This window comes from Cyrtonyx montezumae, unplaced genomic scaffold (genome assembly GCF_038088225.1).
Source record: "Cyrtonyx montezumae isolate F1298 unplaced genomic scaffold, pur_monq_1.0 scaffold_8, whole genome shotgun sequence".
NCBI classification, from domain to species: Eukaryota; Metazoa; Chordata; class Aves; order Galliformes; family Odontophoridae; genus Cyrtonyx; species Cyrtonyx montezumae.
Window position 1 is genome coordinate 790,986 of NW_027072089.1, and position 16,936 is coordinate 807,921.

Consider the following 16,936-nt stretch of genomic DNA (forward strand, 5'->3'; position numbering starts at 1 on the left):
GAAGAGGTCACCAAGAACTGGAAAAACCTGATAGAATCCACAGATAACAAGCATTGTCGCTTGGAAACCCCAAATGTTTCTGGAGGGCAGAGAAGAAGAGCAAACAAAAGCACTTGACTCCCATCCATGCTTGGGCCCATTGAGAACCTCAGTGACAGCCTCCAGGCACAAACAGTTGTGCTGTGGGCATTGTACAATACAGTGTTTTTCTGCTTAAAGCATTTTTCTAAGTGCAAGTGAGTTAATTCTGAAGGACTACAAGCAAGCCACTGAAAAAACCATTATTTACATATTCTCCCTTTTTCATTATGACAGATATGAAGCTGTTGTACTGTAGATGGAGAATGCCAGATGATGCCTATCAATGGAAGCAATGAGCCACGCCAGACTGGCATGACTGCCTCTGCCTTGCTCAAATTTTCGCTGCTCAACCCTACAGAGTAAGAAGATTCATTCCATGTCTGAATCATAAATTGTTCCTCCAATTAGCCCTGCAGACGCTGGAATAACAGATTGGATCTGAGTGAGAGGTAGAAGAAATTGCTGCACGTGATGGGTTATTTCCTACGCGCAAACACACCCAGCGTTGATTCCATATTATGGGCTGTCACTCCCCAAAACTTCAAATTGATGCAATCAGATGAAGTCAAAGCAAACACAGTCCCAGTATAAAACCTTTCGATGGTGCATCATCCCACACTGTGCAGACTCTGAGGGTGCAAGAATCATGAAGGCTTTGCTCATTGCCCTGCTGGTGGCAGTCCTGTGTGCCAAGCAAGGTAAGATGCTACAGAGGCTGGGGCAGCCAGGTGGAGAGGATGGAAATACCAGAAGAAATGTTAGAGATAATCCAAGAACAAGAGGATTTGACTGCTTTTGCTACAATTGCTGAAGTCCTGGTAGTGCACTTTTTCTTTGCTATTCCTTAATTCAAACAATATTTAATGAGGCTGAGTCTTAGCTTCTGCTCTACCAAGGTGCTCGTACTCCAAAGAAGATGAGCTCACCACTTGAGTATCTCTCACCCTTGAGTACCATGCTCTGAGCATCTCAAGATACACACACGAACTGAAAAATGCTAAGAGTTGAAGACCATCAAGCCTGCCAGTGTTTGGACAGTGCAGGGAGAGGGAAGTGATTGTCCCCCTCTACTCAACTCTTGTGAGGCCCCATCTGGAGTACTGCATCCAGGCCTGGGGCCCCCAGCACAAGAAAGATGCAGAGCTCTTGGAGCGGGTCCAGAGGAGGGCCACTAAAATGATCAGAGGGCTGGAGCACCTCTCCTGTGAGGAAAGGCTGAGGGAACTGGGCTTACTTAGCTTGGAGAAGGCTCTGGGGAGACCTCATCGTGGCCTTCCAATACTTGAAAGGAGCATATATACAGAAGGGGAAACAATTGTTTACATGGGTTGATAGTGATAAGACAAGGGGGAATGGTTTTAAACTAAGGCAGGGGAGATTTAGGTTAGATGTTAGGAGGAATTTTTTCATTCAGGGGGTAGTGATGCTCTGGAACAGGTTGCCCAGAGAGGTTGTGGATGCCCCATCCCTGGAGACATTCAAGGCAAGGCTTGATGTGGCTCTGGGCAGCCTGGTCTAGTGGTTGGCAACCCTGCCTATGGCAAGGGGGGGGGGGGGGGGTTGAGACTCAATGATCTTTGAGGTACTCTTCAACTTGGCCATTCTATGATTCTATGACTCTATGATTCTATGAATGCTCTCAGACATAGAGTTTGATTTTTGTGTGATCATATGAGGAGCCAAAACTTGGACTCAGTGATCCTTGTGGGTCCCTTCCAACTTGAAATATTCTATGAATTAAGCTGGGCTTATAGCTTCTCCTTCAGTTTTCTTTTTGTTCCTGAATGAAACTGCTGGAGTTGCTGATAGAGATAACAGGGCTAATGTTGAGGCTTCATCTTCTGCCAGCATTTCACTTTATTTCCCACAATGGCATTGCAATTAAGAAACTAGGTTGCTGGCAGATATTTGAAAGCCCAAGAGCTCTTTGCTCTCAGCTTTGATGAGCTTTCTTAAATGTCTCAGAATGAGTGCATTTGTAATGGGATCCACAATATGCTGTGCTTGGCCTCTTTCAAAAGGAGATACAGATATGACTTGATAATTGTCTTCAGATAACTAAATAATAATAATAATAATAGTAATAATAATAATAATAATAACGGTTGCTCTCCCTGCATGTTTGTAATCTATATGTTTGTACTGCAAACCTTTTTGCACCGCTAAGGCTATTTCTGGCTGCATTTGCAAAACTAGAGATAATGGAGGGTGTAGGCAAAACATAGGCAAGGCTTCACAACTACAATATTTTAAGTGGTTTCCTGACTTGCATTACTGAAAGAGGGGATGAGTGCATTTCAATTGCTTTTGCACATGCACTGGAATCTAAGTTCTGAAGGAAGTGTTGTCAAATAGCTATGTGTGATGTATCAGAGAAACAGATCAAGGAGAACTACATAGACTGAAAAATGTGGTAACATATTGGACAGACAGCAAGTCTGGAATTGTTCTGGCATGGTATTCAAAGGATATCAATCCACAGCTTGAGTCAGGGGACCTCCAGAAAGAAAGGTGGGAGGCTTAATACAAGTGACAGGGAAGGACTGAGTCAGCTAAAAAGATGTTAAAATTGCATCTGGGTAGGCTTCAGAACAAGGTGTTCAGTTGTTTGGTGAGGTTCAGAGCTCCAGATCTGTACACAAGGCACCTGAGCTCTCCATATTGAAGAAGGATAGCTTTTTCTTCTCTGACCTGGGGGAGTTTGAGCATAAAATGGCTTTTCATTCTCTTTTATAGCTGTTTCTGGAGTTGGCTAACAAAATATTTTTGTCAGGTTCAAATTCAGGCATGTGTCTGAATCAACTGAACAGCTGGGCTTCAGAGAATAGTGGAAAGAGATTAAGAAAAATAGACTCAAAATCAATTGCAGGGAGTTGCACTGTACAGAAATAAGAACTTGAGAAAGCCAAAAAGAGATGAAGCAGGGAAATTTTTGTCTATATGAAAACCCTCTGTGGGTTGCCAATTTATCACCTTTGATCAGGAATCATTGGAGTTTTGCCATTCAGGATCTTGTGGTCACCATTCCTGGAGGTGTTCAAGAAAAGAGTAAATGTAGTACTGAGTGGTATGGTTAATGGGCATGGTGGGAATGGACTGACCGTTGGACTAGATGATCTTAGTGGTCTTTTCCAACTTTTCTTTGATTGTATAATTATAACCATTGGTGGAAATGGAGCAAGCTGTCTTTGAGATATGCTTGACTGCCTCCTTTACCCCTAACCAGAAACATGGGACTCTGAACAGGATGGAAACCCTGTTTCCATTCCTAGCAATTGTGAACCAACCTCCAGGGAACACAATGGCACGTGGCTGTGTTTCTTGCTTGGCCAGCTGTCAAGCTTGGGAATTTGGCTCAATTTACTGCAGTTCTGCATGGAAATAGATACCCTTCCACCTCCTGTCTTTGTAATAGCCCTGGCTGAGATCTGCTTATAATGTCACCAAGGGTGTTCTGTTTGAGGCAGTGGTGGAAATACTCACTCCATTGTTCACAGCAACCTCTCCCAGGGAACTCCCTTTAATGTGACTCTGCTCAGTAATTTAGCTCACAGAAATATCATAGGCCTTAATTAATTTGTGTCTGTACAATGTTTTGCAGATGCACTCTGAATACTGAAAACTAAGCTCTCACCTGAGAACGGCACCAGTTTATTCCTTGCTGAAACTGTACTATGCTAAACTACAAGTTCTGCTTCTGCAGGTTGGCTGCCAACGAGGTCAGCAAAAAACTCGGGAAAGCTGGAGCTCAGACTGGAGGAAAAGTCACAGGAAAGCACTGCTCAGGCTGAGAAACATGTTTTCAGATTTAATCACCAAAAATCTAAAGTAAAGAGAGAAAACTTGTTTTCTTCTGTTTATTTGCCTTTTCAGCTTCATTAATCAAAACCAACCTCCTATTTCACTTGCCACGAAGACTCACTTGTAACATGTACTTTTTATTTTCCAAGGAGGGACATGGTGTTTGCAACTTTCTTCCCAGGAGGGTGTTGCTAAAGCCACTGATGTGTGTCATATATGCTCTTTCCAGCTTCCTCCTTGTTTTGCTACACATGCGAAAATGAACACTCCAACTGGAACTGTCTTAAAACCTACAAGTGTGAAGACCATGAGAAATACTGTACAACCACATATAGCACTGCTGGCTTTGGTGAGTACTAGTAACACATCAAGAATTATTTTTTTGTCTCTAAGGACAGTCATGGGCAATAATTTCTTCTGGGCAGTAGTTGGTCTTGTTGGAAAGAGTTGATCACCAGGGCTTGAGGCTCACATCAAATAATGTGGAAGAAAGCTATTTTCACAAGCAGATCTTGTTGCTTGATCTGGAAGCTCATACCTATGCTTTGTGACATAGGACAGAAAGTGGTTAGTTATAAAGAATGTAGTTTTAGAATTTAAGGTTTTTTTGCAGTCCTGCATGAAGCGTGGCATGAATTTCTATCAAGGATTTCTCAGTGTTGTGCACTTGAGCCAGGTTGTGTGAACTCTCACCCAGTACTCATCAAATCTGCTGATCTCTGTTATTCCTGCATTGCAAGTTAAATGTAGAGCATTATACTCCTCCCATTTTCCTCTGGTTACGACTTGCAGGGGAATCCTATGTCACAACTCTCCTTTCTTGTCTGTTTTTCATCCAGGCAAAGACATGGGATATCGCCTAACCAAGAAATGTTCAGCAAACTGTCCTGAGACCAACACAGACTTTGGTGTGGTGGCCATTTCTACCAAGTGCTGTGAGACCTCCCTCTGCAATTTCAGTGGTGCCAACAGTGTGAAATTAAGCTATGCCGTGATGTTCCTGGGAATGGTAGCCAGTTTGATCTGTGTCATTAAGGCAGGATTGTGATAAGGTTTGGGGTGGGAGAAGACATGACCACCCAAGGACCTACATGATCTTGCCAAACAGAGTAAACAACATCTTTTGTCAAGTGTCACCATCAAGGTCTATGCTATCCTGCATTTTTTTTTCCCCAACACTTTTTATTCAGATCTGACCCACAAAATGGCACGGCAGTATAGCTCCTATGTTTTCCCCCTTATTGTTTTGTACTAATTTTCCCTGAGAAAGCTATTTTGATTGCATGTATTGTCAGACAAAATAAAGATTTATGTTATTCTAGAGCATGTTTGATGTATCCACACTAAGCTCTGCCTGAGAAAACAGCTCTGCCCAAAACGGCTGCAGTTTGAATCTCTATATCACATCAAATTCCCTTTTTTTTTTTTTTAGTGTTTGGGAGTACTCTCTTGACTGCCTTTCTCCATTGACTCAATTGCATCTAGCAGTTGAAGAAAGACACTCCAAAAAGCCACATGTTCTGCCTGATCACTCAGAGCTGATGAATGAAAGTGTCAATGTGGAAAGGTCAAAGCCATTTGTGTTGTTCCCACCACAAGCTGGCACTTGTAGGAGCAGAGAGAATTGTTTTGTAACTGCAAGCACATGGGAGTGGGAGCTTGGCAGGTTGCACTCTTGGCAGTGCTAACAAGTCTTCATGTGATCTCTGCAATGTGGATGATTTCACCTCTTAAAATAAGTCAAAGTGCCTCTTTGAGATGCTGGGGATGTCCAAGAAAAGGATGGTGCTGTTGGACTTGTCCTCATTGAGAGGTGGCCTCTGTGACAGCTTGGAAAAGATGCTGGTTGGGTATTAGGAAACATTTCAGGTTGGATATTATGAAAAACTTCTCCGAAAGCGTGGTGAGATACTGGAACAAGCTGCCCAGGGAAATACTGGAGTCACCATCCCTGGAGGTTTTCCAGAAACATGGCACCATGAGGGACATGTTTTATTGGACATGGTGAGAATGTGTTGAAGATTGGATTTGATGATCTTAGAGATCTTTTCCAACCTTCATGATTCTATGACTTTAAATGATTGCTCATGCCTACAGGGATGGAAATTGTGCAGAAAGAGCCTGAAGAGGTGGTGATGCCTGATTAGGTGGGGTGATCTCTTTCGCTGCTGTATTTTGAGGCTAGGGAATGGGAGCAATGATGTGGAGATCCCAGGAGAGCTTTTGAAGGAACAGAACTCTTTCTAAGATGGACGAAGGACAAAGAACACTCTTGGAGCTAGAGGGTGCATAATTCCTGGTGGAACACATTTTGGGAGGGCTCAAGTAGAAGTAATACCTAGAAAAACTCCCATTTGCAGCCCAGCTGTGTTGGAGAGTTCTGCTCCATCAGTGCTCAAGGCAATCTGCAAAGGGCATGAACTTCTGCACCATGGGGAGAAACCACAGTGCTGGCTGAAGGCTGTGAAAGAAGGCTTAGTCACTCTTTAAAGATTTATTTTCTGGGCAACAAGAGTGTCCTGGCATTCCTTGAAATACGAGATGGGCCAGCTGAAGTGTCGTGGCATTTCTTTTTGGAAAGAGAAACAGAAACTTGGCTTTTGCCCTTCTCTTTAATCGTTTTCACCATCACTTTTCCTGTATGCTAACCACATTAATTTCTTAAATTATTCTTAAGGCTTTGGGCCAACTGGAAAATCCATAAACAACATTTGAATTAGGCACCATGGTTAACTTTAAATTTCAGCATTCGTTTCATGAAAAAATATACATGTTTTCACCAAAGTAAAGAAATTATTCATCCTTCTCCTGTGGTGATTTCAACAAGGTTTAGTACAAGATGATCAAAACAAGACTAGCAAAACACACATCCCCCTCACTCTCATTTAAATCCCTTGCTTCCCTTTCCAAAATGTTCTGGAATTTCATAACATCTAAACACCTGTAAGCTGTAATATTCTCTTCTCATTTGTCTGGGTCCCTCTGGTGACCTCTTTCTATCCACTTGGATTCTTTTCAATCTGTCTCACCTGGTGCTGATAAGAGTTGAAGATAGTATTAACATCACAGACACACATGGGGTCAGTTGCAGGCATGTACAAAAACCCTGCAATAACTCATTTAAAAAATAAACTCTTTCCATCTCCAAATCTCAGCAGCTTGCAGGAGACAAGAGATATTTTAGTTTTTGCTTGGATAAAACTACAAGGGAGGGAAGGAAAAAAAAAGTGCCTGGCAGATCTGCTATTTCTGTACCTGTTAATGGATGCTGCTGGCTGAAATAAACCTGAATGTGGGCTGCCTCTGCAGTGCAATGTACAGGCTGCAGAATGACATTGCCTGGTGGCTGGAGTACCTTTCTCTTCTATTACCTCAAATAATCTGCAGCAAAAGTTGATTTGCCAATAAAGACATATGAAATCTCTTCTGAATTGGAGACAATAAACTGTTTCAAGGAAATGAGGTTTGAAGTCCCTGGTATGGAGGGTGCAAGCTATTTTCCTCCTGCCCAGTACATTACGAAGGCATTGGCTTTCCATGGCCAAACAACACCCCTCCTTTGAGTTTTCTTGGTTAATTGCTGCCTCTGTTCCAGATGACTTTCATGCCCTACCTATTGAGAAAGCATTAATTTCCTCACCTTAGTCACGTAAGTATCCATACTAGCAATATTTCCACATTCAATTTACAAGACACTAGAAAGACTGACATCAACTGAAGAACTGGGCATGCCTTTCCAGTGAGATAATGATTGTAGGTGGGTCCTACTGGAAGCTCAACAATCTAGTGGGAGGTGGAAATATAAGCAATTTTGAGACCAAGAAAGAAAGAAATACAACAGATGGAGAGCAGCAAGAGGCAGAGTCCCTGTCAGAAGCCTGGGGCATGCAGGTTGTTCTGAGTGTCACATGAAAAGAACCCAGCTGGATCATTTTTGGGACTGTGCCTCAATCCCAATGGTTAGATGGCAGAAAGACAGTGGAGGGAGGAAAGGGCAACAGAAGACTCAGAAAAAAATGAAGAATGATCTTAGTTTGTACAGAGAGAAAGGTTGAAACATGATAAAAATGGAGAAATAAAGAGCACTGTATAGAAACCCAAAGGAGTACTTGTATCAGGCATTTCAAATTATATCGGTTGGCTGTATTTCTTTTTTCATGAAGACTTAATGAGTTGAGAACATTGATCAGGCAGCCTCTCACTCTCCTTGCTTTCATTGTTTTGTTTATTGTTTTTTTTTCTCCCTGACTTTTTTTTTCTTTTTTTTGCAATTTGTGAGAAAATTCACAGCTTGCTCGATGTGATGAGGGTGGATGTTATTTTTATTTTTTAATTCGAGTGGTCATTTTCATTGCCTGGTGGAATTTATTTTCCAATAAGCTAATATCTTCCCTCATATAAAATATCTACTTTTTGAACAGAAACATTTAGGATTCTGAACTGCAGTATTGAAAAGACTCAGAAAATTATATATGGTCCCCTATGAAATGCAGTGGAAGGAGACTTCTCTTGTGATCTAGCTGTACTGAGAATCCTGGGAGACATTTTGAATACATTTAAATCCCAATTTCAATTTCAAATTCAATCCATTTCCATATGCACTGAAACAGTGTGTGAGGATGGGATCCTGGAGGATGCAGCCTGTGCTGAGCCTGGAAAGATGAGCACTCTCTTCTCACGTGGACTCTGTTTTGTTTTCGTGTGTTGCTTTTCCTCCACTTATCCAGAATTAGAAACTGTTGCATACTTTGTGCCAGATGAGTAAGTCACATTGTGAAATAACTCAGAAAAGAAGGAGGGGGAGATATACGCTTGTTTAGATTTCCAACAAAGCATATTTCCCCATACAAGCTCTGACATGTTACTCTCAATCACTCATCATCTGACACACTGCAACACCACAGTTATTAGCCTAGCATATAAGCAAACACTGCAGAGGTATAAAAACTGCCCCATGTGTGCTCTGCTCATTTTGGAGGCTGCGAGACCTATAAAGGATGAAGGCTTCTCTTCTTGTTGTGCTTGTCATCGCCCTGTGCATGGAGAGCGGTGAGTTGCCAAGGGTTATTTTGTGCCAGCAAGACCCCAGAGCTGGGGAATTTATTTGACACTGCAGGCTGAGGAGGGGATTTTGCAGCACACATGGTACTATTGAGGCTCATTATGCTCTAGAAGATAGTCTGTTACTCAGGATAAGAACACCCAACCCTTGGGTTGCTGTATTCCCACCAGGAGAAGTCCTAGAACCTTAGGACCATTTGAGTTAGAAGGGAGGTTTAGAAGTCATCTAGTCCAACTCCCCTGAAATGAACAAGGACATCTACAGCTAGACCAGGTGCTCAGAGTCTGGTCCAGGCTGAAATGATGCTGAGGAGATGAAGTGGGAGTTGAGATACTCATCTCACCTGACATCTTCCAACCCACCCCAGAACTTGCAGTGACTGTGTAGGGAGCTGAGAGTCTTGGTGGATCTCCATGAGAAGGGGACTTAATTGAGGACTGTACAGAGCTGGAAGTGTAATACGGAATCATTGGCAATATGGAATCACTGAATCGTAGAATTGTTTGGTTGAAAGGTACCTTTATAAGTCATCTAGTCCAGTTCCCCTGCAATGAACAGAGGTACCTATAGCTCAATCAGGGTGTTCAGAGCCCTCTCAAGCTTGACCTTAAGTGTCTCAATTAAGGCTGCAAATTTGACCTGTAAGAACATGTAGCCTGACAGTTTTTTAATGCTTATTAATTGGTTCCAATTACAAATTTTAATTACCTGACTCGATAGAGATGTTCGTGCTGCAAGAAGATGCAGCTCTGGCTCCCATCTCTTTTCTGCAGATCCTCTGTCAAGATTAATCCCAGGTTTGAGATGGGGCCACAGAGTCCCGTCCTCATTCTTATAACTCTTTTTTTTCTTTATCTGAACATCTCCCTGAGTACTACAGGGGAAATATTTGATTTCCTCATCTCAGATGGCTTTTGCTCTGTTTTAAACCTAATATTACTCTGGCTTAGTTGTAGGGCCATAGAATAACTGAAAATTAACGTCAGTTTTAGACCCCATCTAGCAGGGCACTAAGACTCATAGTTAATTTGAGGCTGTAAATGTTTTTACTGTGGCACTTCACAGGCTTTAAACTTGGCATGTACTCAGTGAGGTTGAGAAACTCAAGGGCAATAAAACCAATCCCTTCCTGCAGCTTACCAACTATAATCACATTTTTTTAAAAAGATCACATAATGAGACAGCAAACTCACTGAAGGAGTTGGTGAAAATTAAAACATAGGCAGCACCATTTTGCTGTGCAATCTAGCCAGAAGGCTGGTAGCTGTTCCAATTAATCTTGAACCTGAATGATTTTAATGGTGCAAATTCTGCATCTGCCAGAACTTGTTCTTTCTAATGCCTTACATATGTTAACTGTTTATCTGGGTGGCTCAAATTATTCACATTAAAATCGTCATTGAAGAATGTTCAATTTCATTTAGAACAGAGGTCTTTCCTTGCTAGACGCAGGAGACCTTCAAGGCAGTCACATGCTTCCAGAGTCATCTTTAGTAGTATCACAGAATCATAAAATATCCAAAGTTGGAGGGACCCATAAGGAACATCAAGTCTAACTCCTGGCTTCACACAGGACCATCCAAAAATCAGTAAATGCTTTGTGGAAAAGAAACCTCACAAAAGGACAGTTGGCAAAATTACTTGCTTTCCCCCTCCCATGGCAACAGGACTCTTAAATTACTAGCGCTGGGAATCTGGGATGAAACAGGACTTAGGCATCTAAAAAGCCCCACTATTTCCTGCATAGATCCAGCAAGTTTCTCTTTGAACTAGATGAACTAGGGTTGGAACTCGATTATCTATGAGAATCCTTCTTACCCAAGCCAATCTATAATTCTACAAATGGGCTTAATTAAAGAAACTGCATTGATTAAAGCATAAAATGTATTACACATCTAGAAAACCCAGTCTGGGGACTCTGCTATCCTAGTCTATCCAAGGTGGAAAGGGTGGTTTCCAGTGGGGTGGAGCAGAGATATGCCTGATTGAGGGTTGCACAAGAGAAGTGAGCAAGGCAACACAAGTGTTGAGCTTGGGAAAGGAGGGAGACAGTGTCTGAGACACTACAAGCCCAACCACCCAATCTCTATGTCCTCTGCTAGTTGCTCTTCATCAAATGAGAGAAGGAGAGTAGAATATATGAGGACTAGAGGCCAAAATAGGAAAGGTTAGTACTGAGTGGCCACGGGAAGGGTTGTTAGTTGCAGTGGGGTGAGGAAGCAGCTTCCACAGAGGCAGAGAAGGATGGATACTTCCCTAAAATTCATTGTTGTGGTTTCCTATGAGATACAGTGCATGCCTTGGTCACTTGGGTTAATGGTAGGCAGTGGAGATCCTGTTTTGGTCAGACAGACTTGTTTGAGCCCTGTTTGGGTCCAACAGGGGCAGAAATATAGTCAGGACATTGCTGGCAAAGGCAGCAAGAAAGGCAAAGGAGCTTGGGCTAGAGAGAGGAAGGATGAGGGAAAAGAAGTGCAGGAGAAACAAAGCTAAGGGAGACTGCTGGCACAAGAACAAGATGCATATTAGCTGGTCACAGACAGGGATAGCCTGAGAATGAGAAGAATGAGACTAATCCCCTTTGGGTGGCATTACTGCAGGAGTGTTTGCTCCAGATAAACAGATGAGCAGGAAATTCCTGTTATCATGCAAAGAAACCTTCCTTAAGGATCTCTTTGCTATGAATGACTGCTTTAGCTTACTTGAGCACAAGCTGCTTTCATTCATTCCTATTAGCACAGCACTTTGCAGATGCAGTGTTACAGATGTACCAAATTTGTAGTGCTAGAGAGACTCTACCCTTGGACGGCTGTAAAAAAGAATGTGCTGCAGCTGAGGAGCTAGTTTGCTAAGCCATGTCATCTACAGAGCCAGGACTGCTTCCCAGCACAAGGGAGCTCCAAGAATAAATTCATCAAATGCAAGCATCCCTTTTCCCACCAAACACAGAGATGCAGAGCTACATGGTTTGTTTCTTATTTGAGATACGTTCTGGGAGCATGCAGAAAAAAAAACAAAACACCACACTCAGTATGGCCAGGAGACTTACTCTCAAGTCTCTCCTCCTTTTAGGATTCAAGATTTTTAAAAGAATTCACTGTTGGTCCACCTGTCTGTTCTGAGAAAGGATGTATAGGCCAGGACTCTTCAGATAACTTGAAGGGGATGTGAAAGAGAGTGGACAGGAATCATCTGGTCTCTTTCCATACAGCTATTGACAAGCAAATGGAGAAGGGGAGAAGGTTAGAAATTGGGTTAGAAAGAGACCACAAGAGCACCATGCTTCCAGTAGTAGTAGACTGGGGAACTCTTTCCAACAAACTTGTGATGCCAGAAGTTTCAATGGATTCAAGTGAGACTCAAGTATCCAGAAAGGAGATCACTTGAGAATTACTACACAAGTAAACCACACGGATTTGAACTTAAAGCAATTTTGGTCCAGGTGAGTAATTTTGGTCCAAATTTGGATGCCTGCCTGTGGCTGCTAGGCTTGATAGATCCTCAGTCTGGACTAGCACCACCAGTTTTGTGTTCATACAAATATTTCTAGAGATGAGTGATGGATGTTGTGTGCTTTTTTTGCAGCTTTCTCCTTGAGATGTTTCTCATGCAAAGATGCAACTTCCAATGTACAATGTCTCGGTACAACCTCGTGTGCTGACCATGAGAAGTACTGTCTTACGACATATTCTACCAAAGGACTCGGTGAGTGTGAAGCTTTTTCTAGTGCTCTGCTGACAAAAGAGGTTCAAGATTAGGCTGACTGCAGGTGTCCTCCCATCAGGAGATGTGACAGAAGAATTAAAAAGGCATCAAATATTACTGAGGTGTAAACTCAGCAAATTCATCTCTGTCACAATATATCATAACAATGCTTGTAAAGCACACCCAGGAGAGGGAAACAATGGAAAAGAGAAGATTTCTCTGCACAACAATCCTGTCTAATCTATAGGCTAAGAGATATATTTACAGAGTGTTGGAACTAGAAAAGACCAGGTGCTGTGGAAAGGACAAAGCCAAGGCAAGGTGATGATGACATCTTCATAGAATCATGGAATCACAAAGAATCACAAAAGAATCATAAAATGACTTGGGTTGGAAGGAACCTCAAAGATCATCTAGTTCCACGACCTTGCCATGGGCATGTATGCCAACTGCTAAGCCAGGCACTAGATAAGGTTGCCCACTGCCCTATCCACCCTGGCTTTGAACACCTCCAGGGATGAGGCAAACTTGCACTAAATAAATGCTTTAGATCTCTGAATTTATGCTTCAGGTTCCATTTATCTGGGCCTAAACATGGCATTAGAGTCTTAAGGTCTAGGGATGACCTCCATAGGTCACCTATAAACAAATAATGATGCAGTGTGCCAAAATCCAAGGGAAAACCAGCCAGATTTGGTATAGCTACAGTGGTATGCTCCCCACTGGATATTATGCAGACAGCTTATCATTTGTTAAAAAATACAATATAAAAAAATCTGACTTTTCCCCTTGTTCTTTCTCTCCCACATCAGGTGATGACCGTCAGCAAAGTATTACCAAGAAATGTGCTGCATTTTGCCCGACAATTGACTTGAATATAGGAATTGCCGGTGTTGCCACTAGCTGCTGCCAGACTTCCCTGTGCAACATCAGTGGGGCTAGCAGTGTGAAAACCAGTTACACCATGATAGCTGTGGGTGTCTTGGCCAGTCTTGCCTGCATCCTCCGCCTCGGGTTCTAAAGCAGATTTGGGAAAGGAGCTACTTGGCATTGCAAGAGTTCAATATCTCATCTGTACAGAAGTTTCTGTCAGGGTGAACTCTGTCTCTCCAACCTGGTGTATCACATCCCATCAGTAAATATTTTTACTCTTTCCACGCTCTGACAGCCATGCACAAAAGCATGACCCTACCTCAGAAAGGTGTTTGGAACACTTTGTATGCTCTGTACCATACAGACACCATTTGTCCTACTACATAACTTTATAACTCCATTCATTTTCCCCCTTCATTTTGGCCCTATCGTTTTCCTGTGCCATTTCTTCCTTTATACCATTTTATCCCGTTTGATATTAGAGTTGTTAAACAGAAGTTGGGCACAATAAAGTGTTATTTTAGTCTGTTGTGTGAGCGTGTGGCATGCCACATAAGGTGCAGTGGCTGGGTGCATCCACGTTATCAGCAACGAAAGCGGAAGTGTCAGTCTGCAAGTTGAACAGAAATAATGCTGAAATATATTGCATTCACTCTGCACTCACTTTGGGAAGCCCCTATGAAGGTTTTCCTTTTTTTTTTTTTTTGGTAGAAGTGTCATTTTGTGAATCTATTTCAGAGTAAACTCAATTCTGTATAACTTGCTTTCAATTTCTTTTCTGGATAAGCTGGCAGAAAGTAAATGGCTGTTGAGCTCTTCAGCAGGCAAACAGAGGGTACAACGTATGACTGAAAATGAAGGGATCTTGAGCATTAAATTTTCCTTAAAATGATTTAAAAAATCACTTATTTCAGTGGAAGTTGCTCTATAAGCATTATGGATTATTTTGGAAAGAAAAAAAGTAACTAGAGTGGTGCTTAAAGAAAACTCACTGGAAAAAAACAGGTGGCCTCCACCCTGTGCCTGCTGGAGTGTATAATAAATGATTAATTCTGAGAACAAATCTCTTATTTTTGCTAGTAAAGTTTTCTACCTGTGTTAAAATTGGATGAACTCATTCCCCTGTGCCGAACTTCCTTGTGGATAATAGCTGTGAATGAGAGATTTGCTCATTGAAACTCTTCCAACGTGAGTCACTCAATGCTGAAATGCTTTCTCCTGAGCTAGAGAAGCTCTCCATTAGGATTACTCCATCAAAGATCTCCCAGGGTAATTAGCTGGGTGCAGCTCACCCAGCTGGTTCTGTCTCCAAACTCACCACACTAGAGCAGCTACACATATTGCTCATTCAACTGGGATTTGCTGAGAGCAGAGGAACAGCAATACCGAGAAATATCTGGATCTTTATAACAGGTTTGCAAAGGAAATGTGGTCTTACAGCTCCAGCTTACTCAACCTGCTCCTGTCCCTTCTTGTCCACCCTTCCTTCCTTCCTTCCATACCTGACTACACACTCCCTAGCTATTTCCTATCCTTCCTCACTGGCTTCTTCATCCACTGCCATCCTGGACTTTGCTTCCAATCTCTCTTCTCACTGGAGATTCATCTCACTTTTTCTCCTTGGTGCAAATGCAAGATTGGCTAAGGATAATCCATCTTTAGCCACAAGCTCTTTGTTATCCCTGTGGTTTCTGTTACATTGCCATTCCTCAACTGAGCTGGCTCCAGTCTTCTATCCAATCTACTGACTTCACCTTTCTTTCCCTCCTTCTAAATTTAGAGATACTTCTGTGGCATATACATTTGAACATTTTGAACAAGCCAATAACTTCTGTGACCATACTCTGCCCTCAAATGGCCATACTCTGCCTCAAACTCAGGTCGTATGGTTGTGACGACCAAACTGAAGTAGTCTCCAGTCTTCGCTATCCACAGCCTTAGAATTTCTTAGGGATAGTGTTAGTTGGCACAGGCTAAGATCAAGCTGGGGCAGTAATAGTGACTGCACTGATTACAGTACACATCTTGTCCTGGAGAACTTGGGAATATAAACATGCTCTTGGCATCTAGGTTTAAAAGAAGGAACTGCTCTGTGCTACCAGAGCTTGGAGGATGCCCCTGTTTTGGACTGAGAGGAAGGCTGGTAACTGAAAGAAAAATATGTAGGAAAAAGGGCAGAAGACCCATGATTGAGCCTGCTACTGACATGCAGAACTTCATGCAAGATTTTATTTTTGTTGGGTTAATGCTTAGACTAGATGATCATAGTGGTCTTTTCCAATCTCACTGATTTTACAACTCTATGATCTATATTCTGTTTATGGCTGTTGTATGGAGGAGTTATGGACAGCACTGGGAAGACAGGATTCCCATCCCAAAGGGAGCAGCTCTATCTGTGGGCTCCAGCCTGCCTTCATCTAACTTTGTTTCTCCCTGACCCCAAAGGTTTTACATTCCGTGTTGCCCAGCAACAAAACCAATCAAGACTGACCCACATCTCATGTTACATAAAATGGTCCTTATCTGGAGATGGGAGTAGCAATTGCCCTGAGGCACAGGAGGTCCTTCCATATTAAACCCTCCTTGGCAATAGTTCTTGTATAAGAGGAGACTCCTCTCTGCTAGTCTGCCTGAGAAATCCTGATGTAACATCTCCCACACCTAATTTCATGTCCCTCCACCCAGGGTTTCTTATTTGTTGGCTACAATAATTGCATACTCCTGTTATAAGCACATCAACCTGCCTTGTAGAAACATTTGAGACACTTAGAGGGTTCTTGGGAAGATGTCTGGTGCCTCACATATAGTTGGGATTTATCCTGGTAGAAGTTGGCTCACTCTATGTGGATTATATAAGAGCTCAGTTTTCAGTGCTCTCAGTTACGGTGCCAGGACCTGAATCAGACAAGGAGATCTTGCCCTGACTAAATTAGGCATGTGTAGGAGGTGATTTGACCTTAGCCCTTGTTTTCCCTCAACTCAGGCTTTATCTCCATTGATATGGAAATTACTGTGCTGCCTTCTGTGCTCTTCATATGTGTTGTCTTTTTTTCCCCTCACAATATCAAGTTTTCATCCCTTATTTCTGGAGATCAGATCAACAACAAATGCACCAAAGACAAAAGAAGAGACAAGGTGGGTGTGTAAGATCAGAATAAGGTCCTCAAAGGGTCTAAAATGCTTCTGAAAGCAATGGAAAGGGGCAAAACCAACCCATTTTCAAAATTAGCTTTGGCTTTATTGAGATTCAGACAACTCATAGCTGCATTCTGAGGTCCATTTTAAATTTCTTAAATGGGTATCGATGAGATCATTCTACAGAGGTGATTCAGCCCCCATGGTTATTTTGATCTTCCTCAATCTTTCTTCCCACTTGGTGCCCCTGATTGGCCAGCTCCAGGCCTTCCTCCAGGC

At 42.4% G+C, this 16,936-nt stretch overlaps 2 protein-coding genes across 2 annotated transcripts; both read left to right on the forward strand.

Moving 5' to 3' along the window:
* The first annotated feature begins 699 nt into the window (after positions 1–699).
* LOC136058743 (lymphocyte antigen 6E-like) lies at positions 700–5,203 on the forward strand. The gene is made up of 3 exons (XM_065752426.1): positions 700–779; positions 4,112–4,231; positions 4,722–5,203. Exons 1-3 carry the CDS (start codon positions 728–730, stop codon positions 4,928–4,930), a joined length of 381 nt encoding a protein of 126 aa, XP_065608498.1. The 5' UTR covers positions 700–727; the 3' UTR covers positions 4,931–5,203.
* A 3,658-nt stretch (positions 5,204–8,861) lies between these two features.
* On the forward strand, positions 8,862–14,048 carry LOC136058370 (lymphocyte antigen 6E-like). Its single transcript, XM_065751748.1, has 3 exons — positions 8,862–8,931; positions 12,530–12,649; positions 13,462–14,048. The coding sequence occupies exons 1-3, from the start codon at positions 8,880–8,882 to the stop codon at positions 13,668–13,670; spliced, it is 381 nt and encodes a 126-aa protein (XP_065607820.1). The 5' UTR covers positions 8,862–8,879; the 3' UTR covers positions 13,671–14,048.
* The last annotated feature ends 2,888 nt before the right edge of the window (positions 14,049–16,936 follow it).

Bases quoted from the DNA above. Each gene is read 5' to 3' on its own strand.
- LOC136058743 (XM_065752426.1), top strand. From the start codon at position 728: ATGAAGGCTTTGCTCATTGCCCTGCTGGTGGCAGTCCTGTGTGCCAAG. The intron at 780-4,111 runs GTAAGATGCTAC...TGCTCTTTCCAG, and splicing joins AGTCCTGTGTGCCAAGCAAG to CTTCCTCCTTGTTTTGCTAC. The intron at 4,232-4,721 runs GTGAGTACTAGT...TTTTTCATCCAG, and splicing joins ATATAGCACTGCTGGCTTTG to GCAAAGACATGGGATATCGC.
- LOC136058370 (XM_065751748.1), top strand. From the start codon at position 8,880: ATGAAGGCTTCTCTTCTTGTTGTGCTTGTCATCGCCCTGTGCATGGAG. The intron at 8,932-12,529 runs GTGAGTTGCCAA...CTTTTTTTGCAG, and splicing joins CGCCCTGTGCATGGAGAGCG to CTTTCTCCTTGAGATGTTTC. The intron at 12,650-13,461 runs GTGAGTGTGAAG...CTCCCACATCAG, and splicing joins ATATTCTACCAAAGGACTCG to GTGATGACCGTCAGCAAAGT.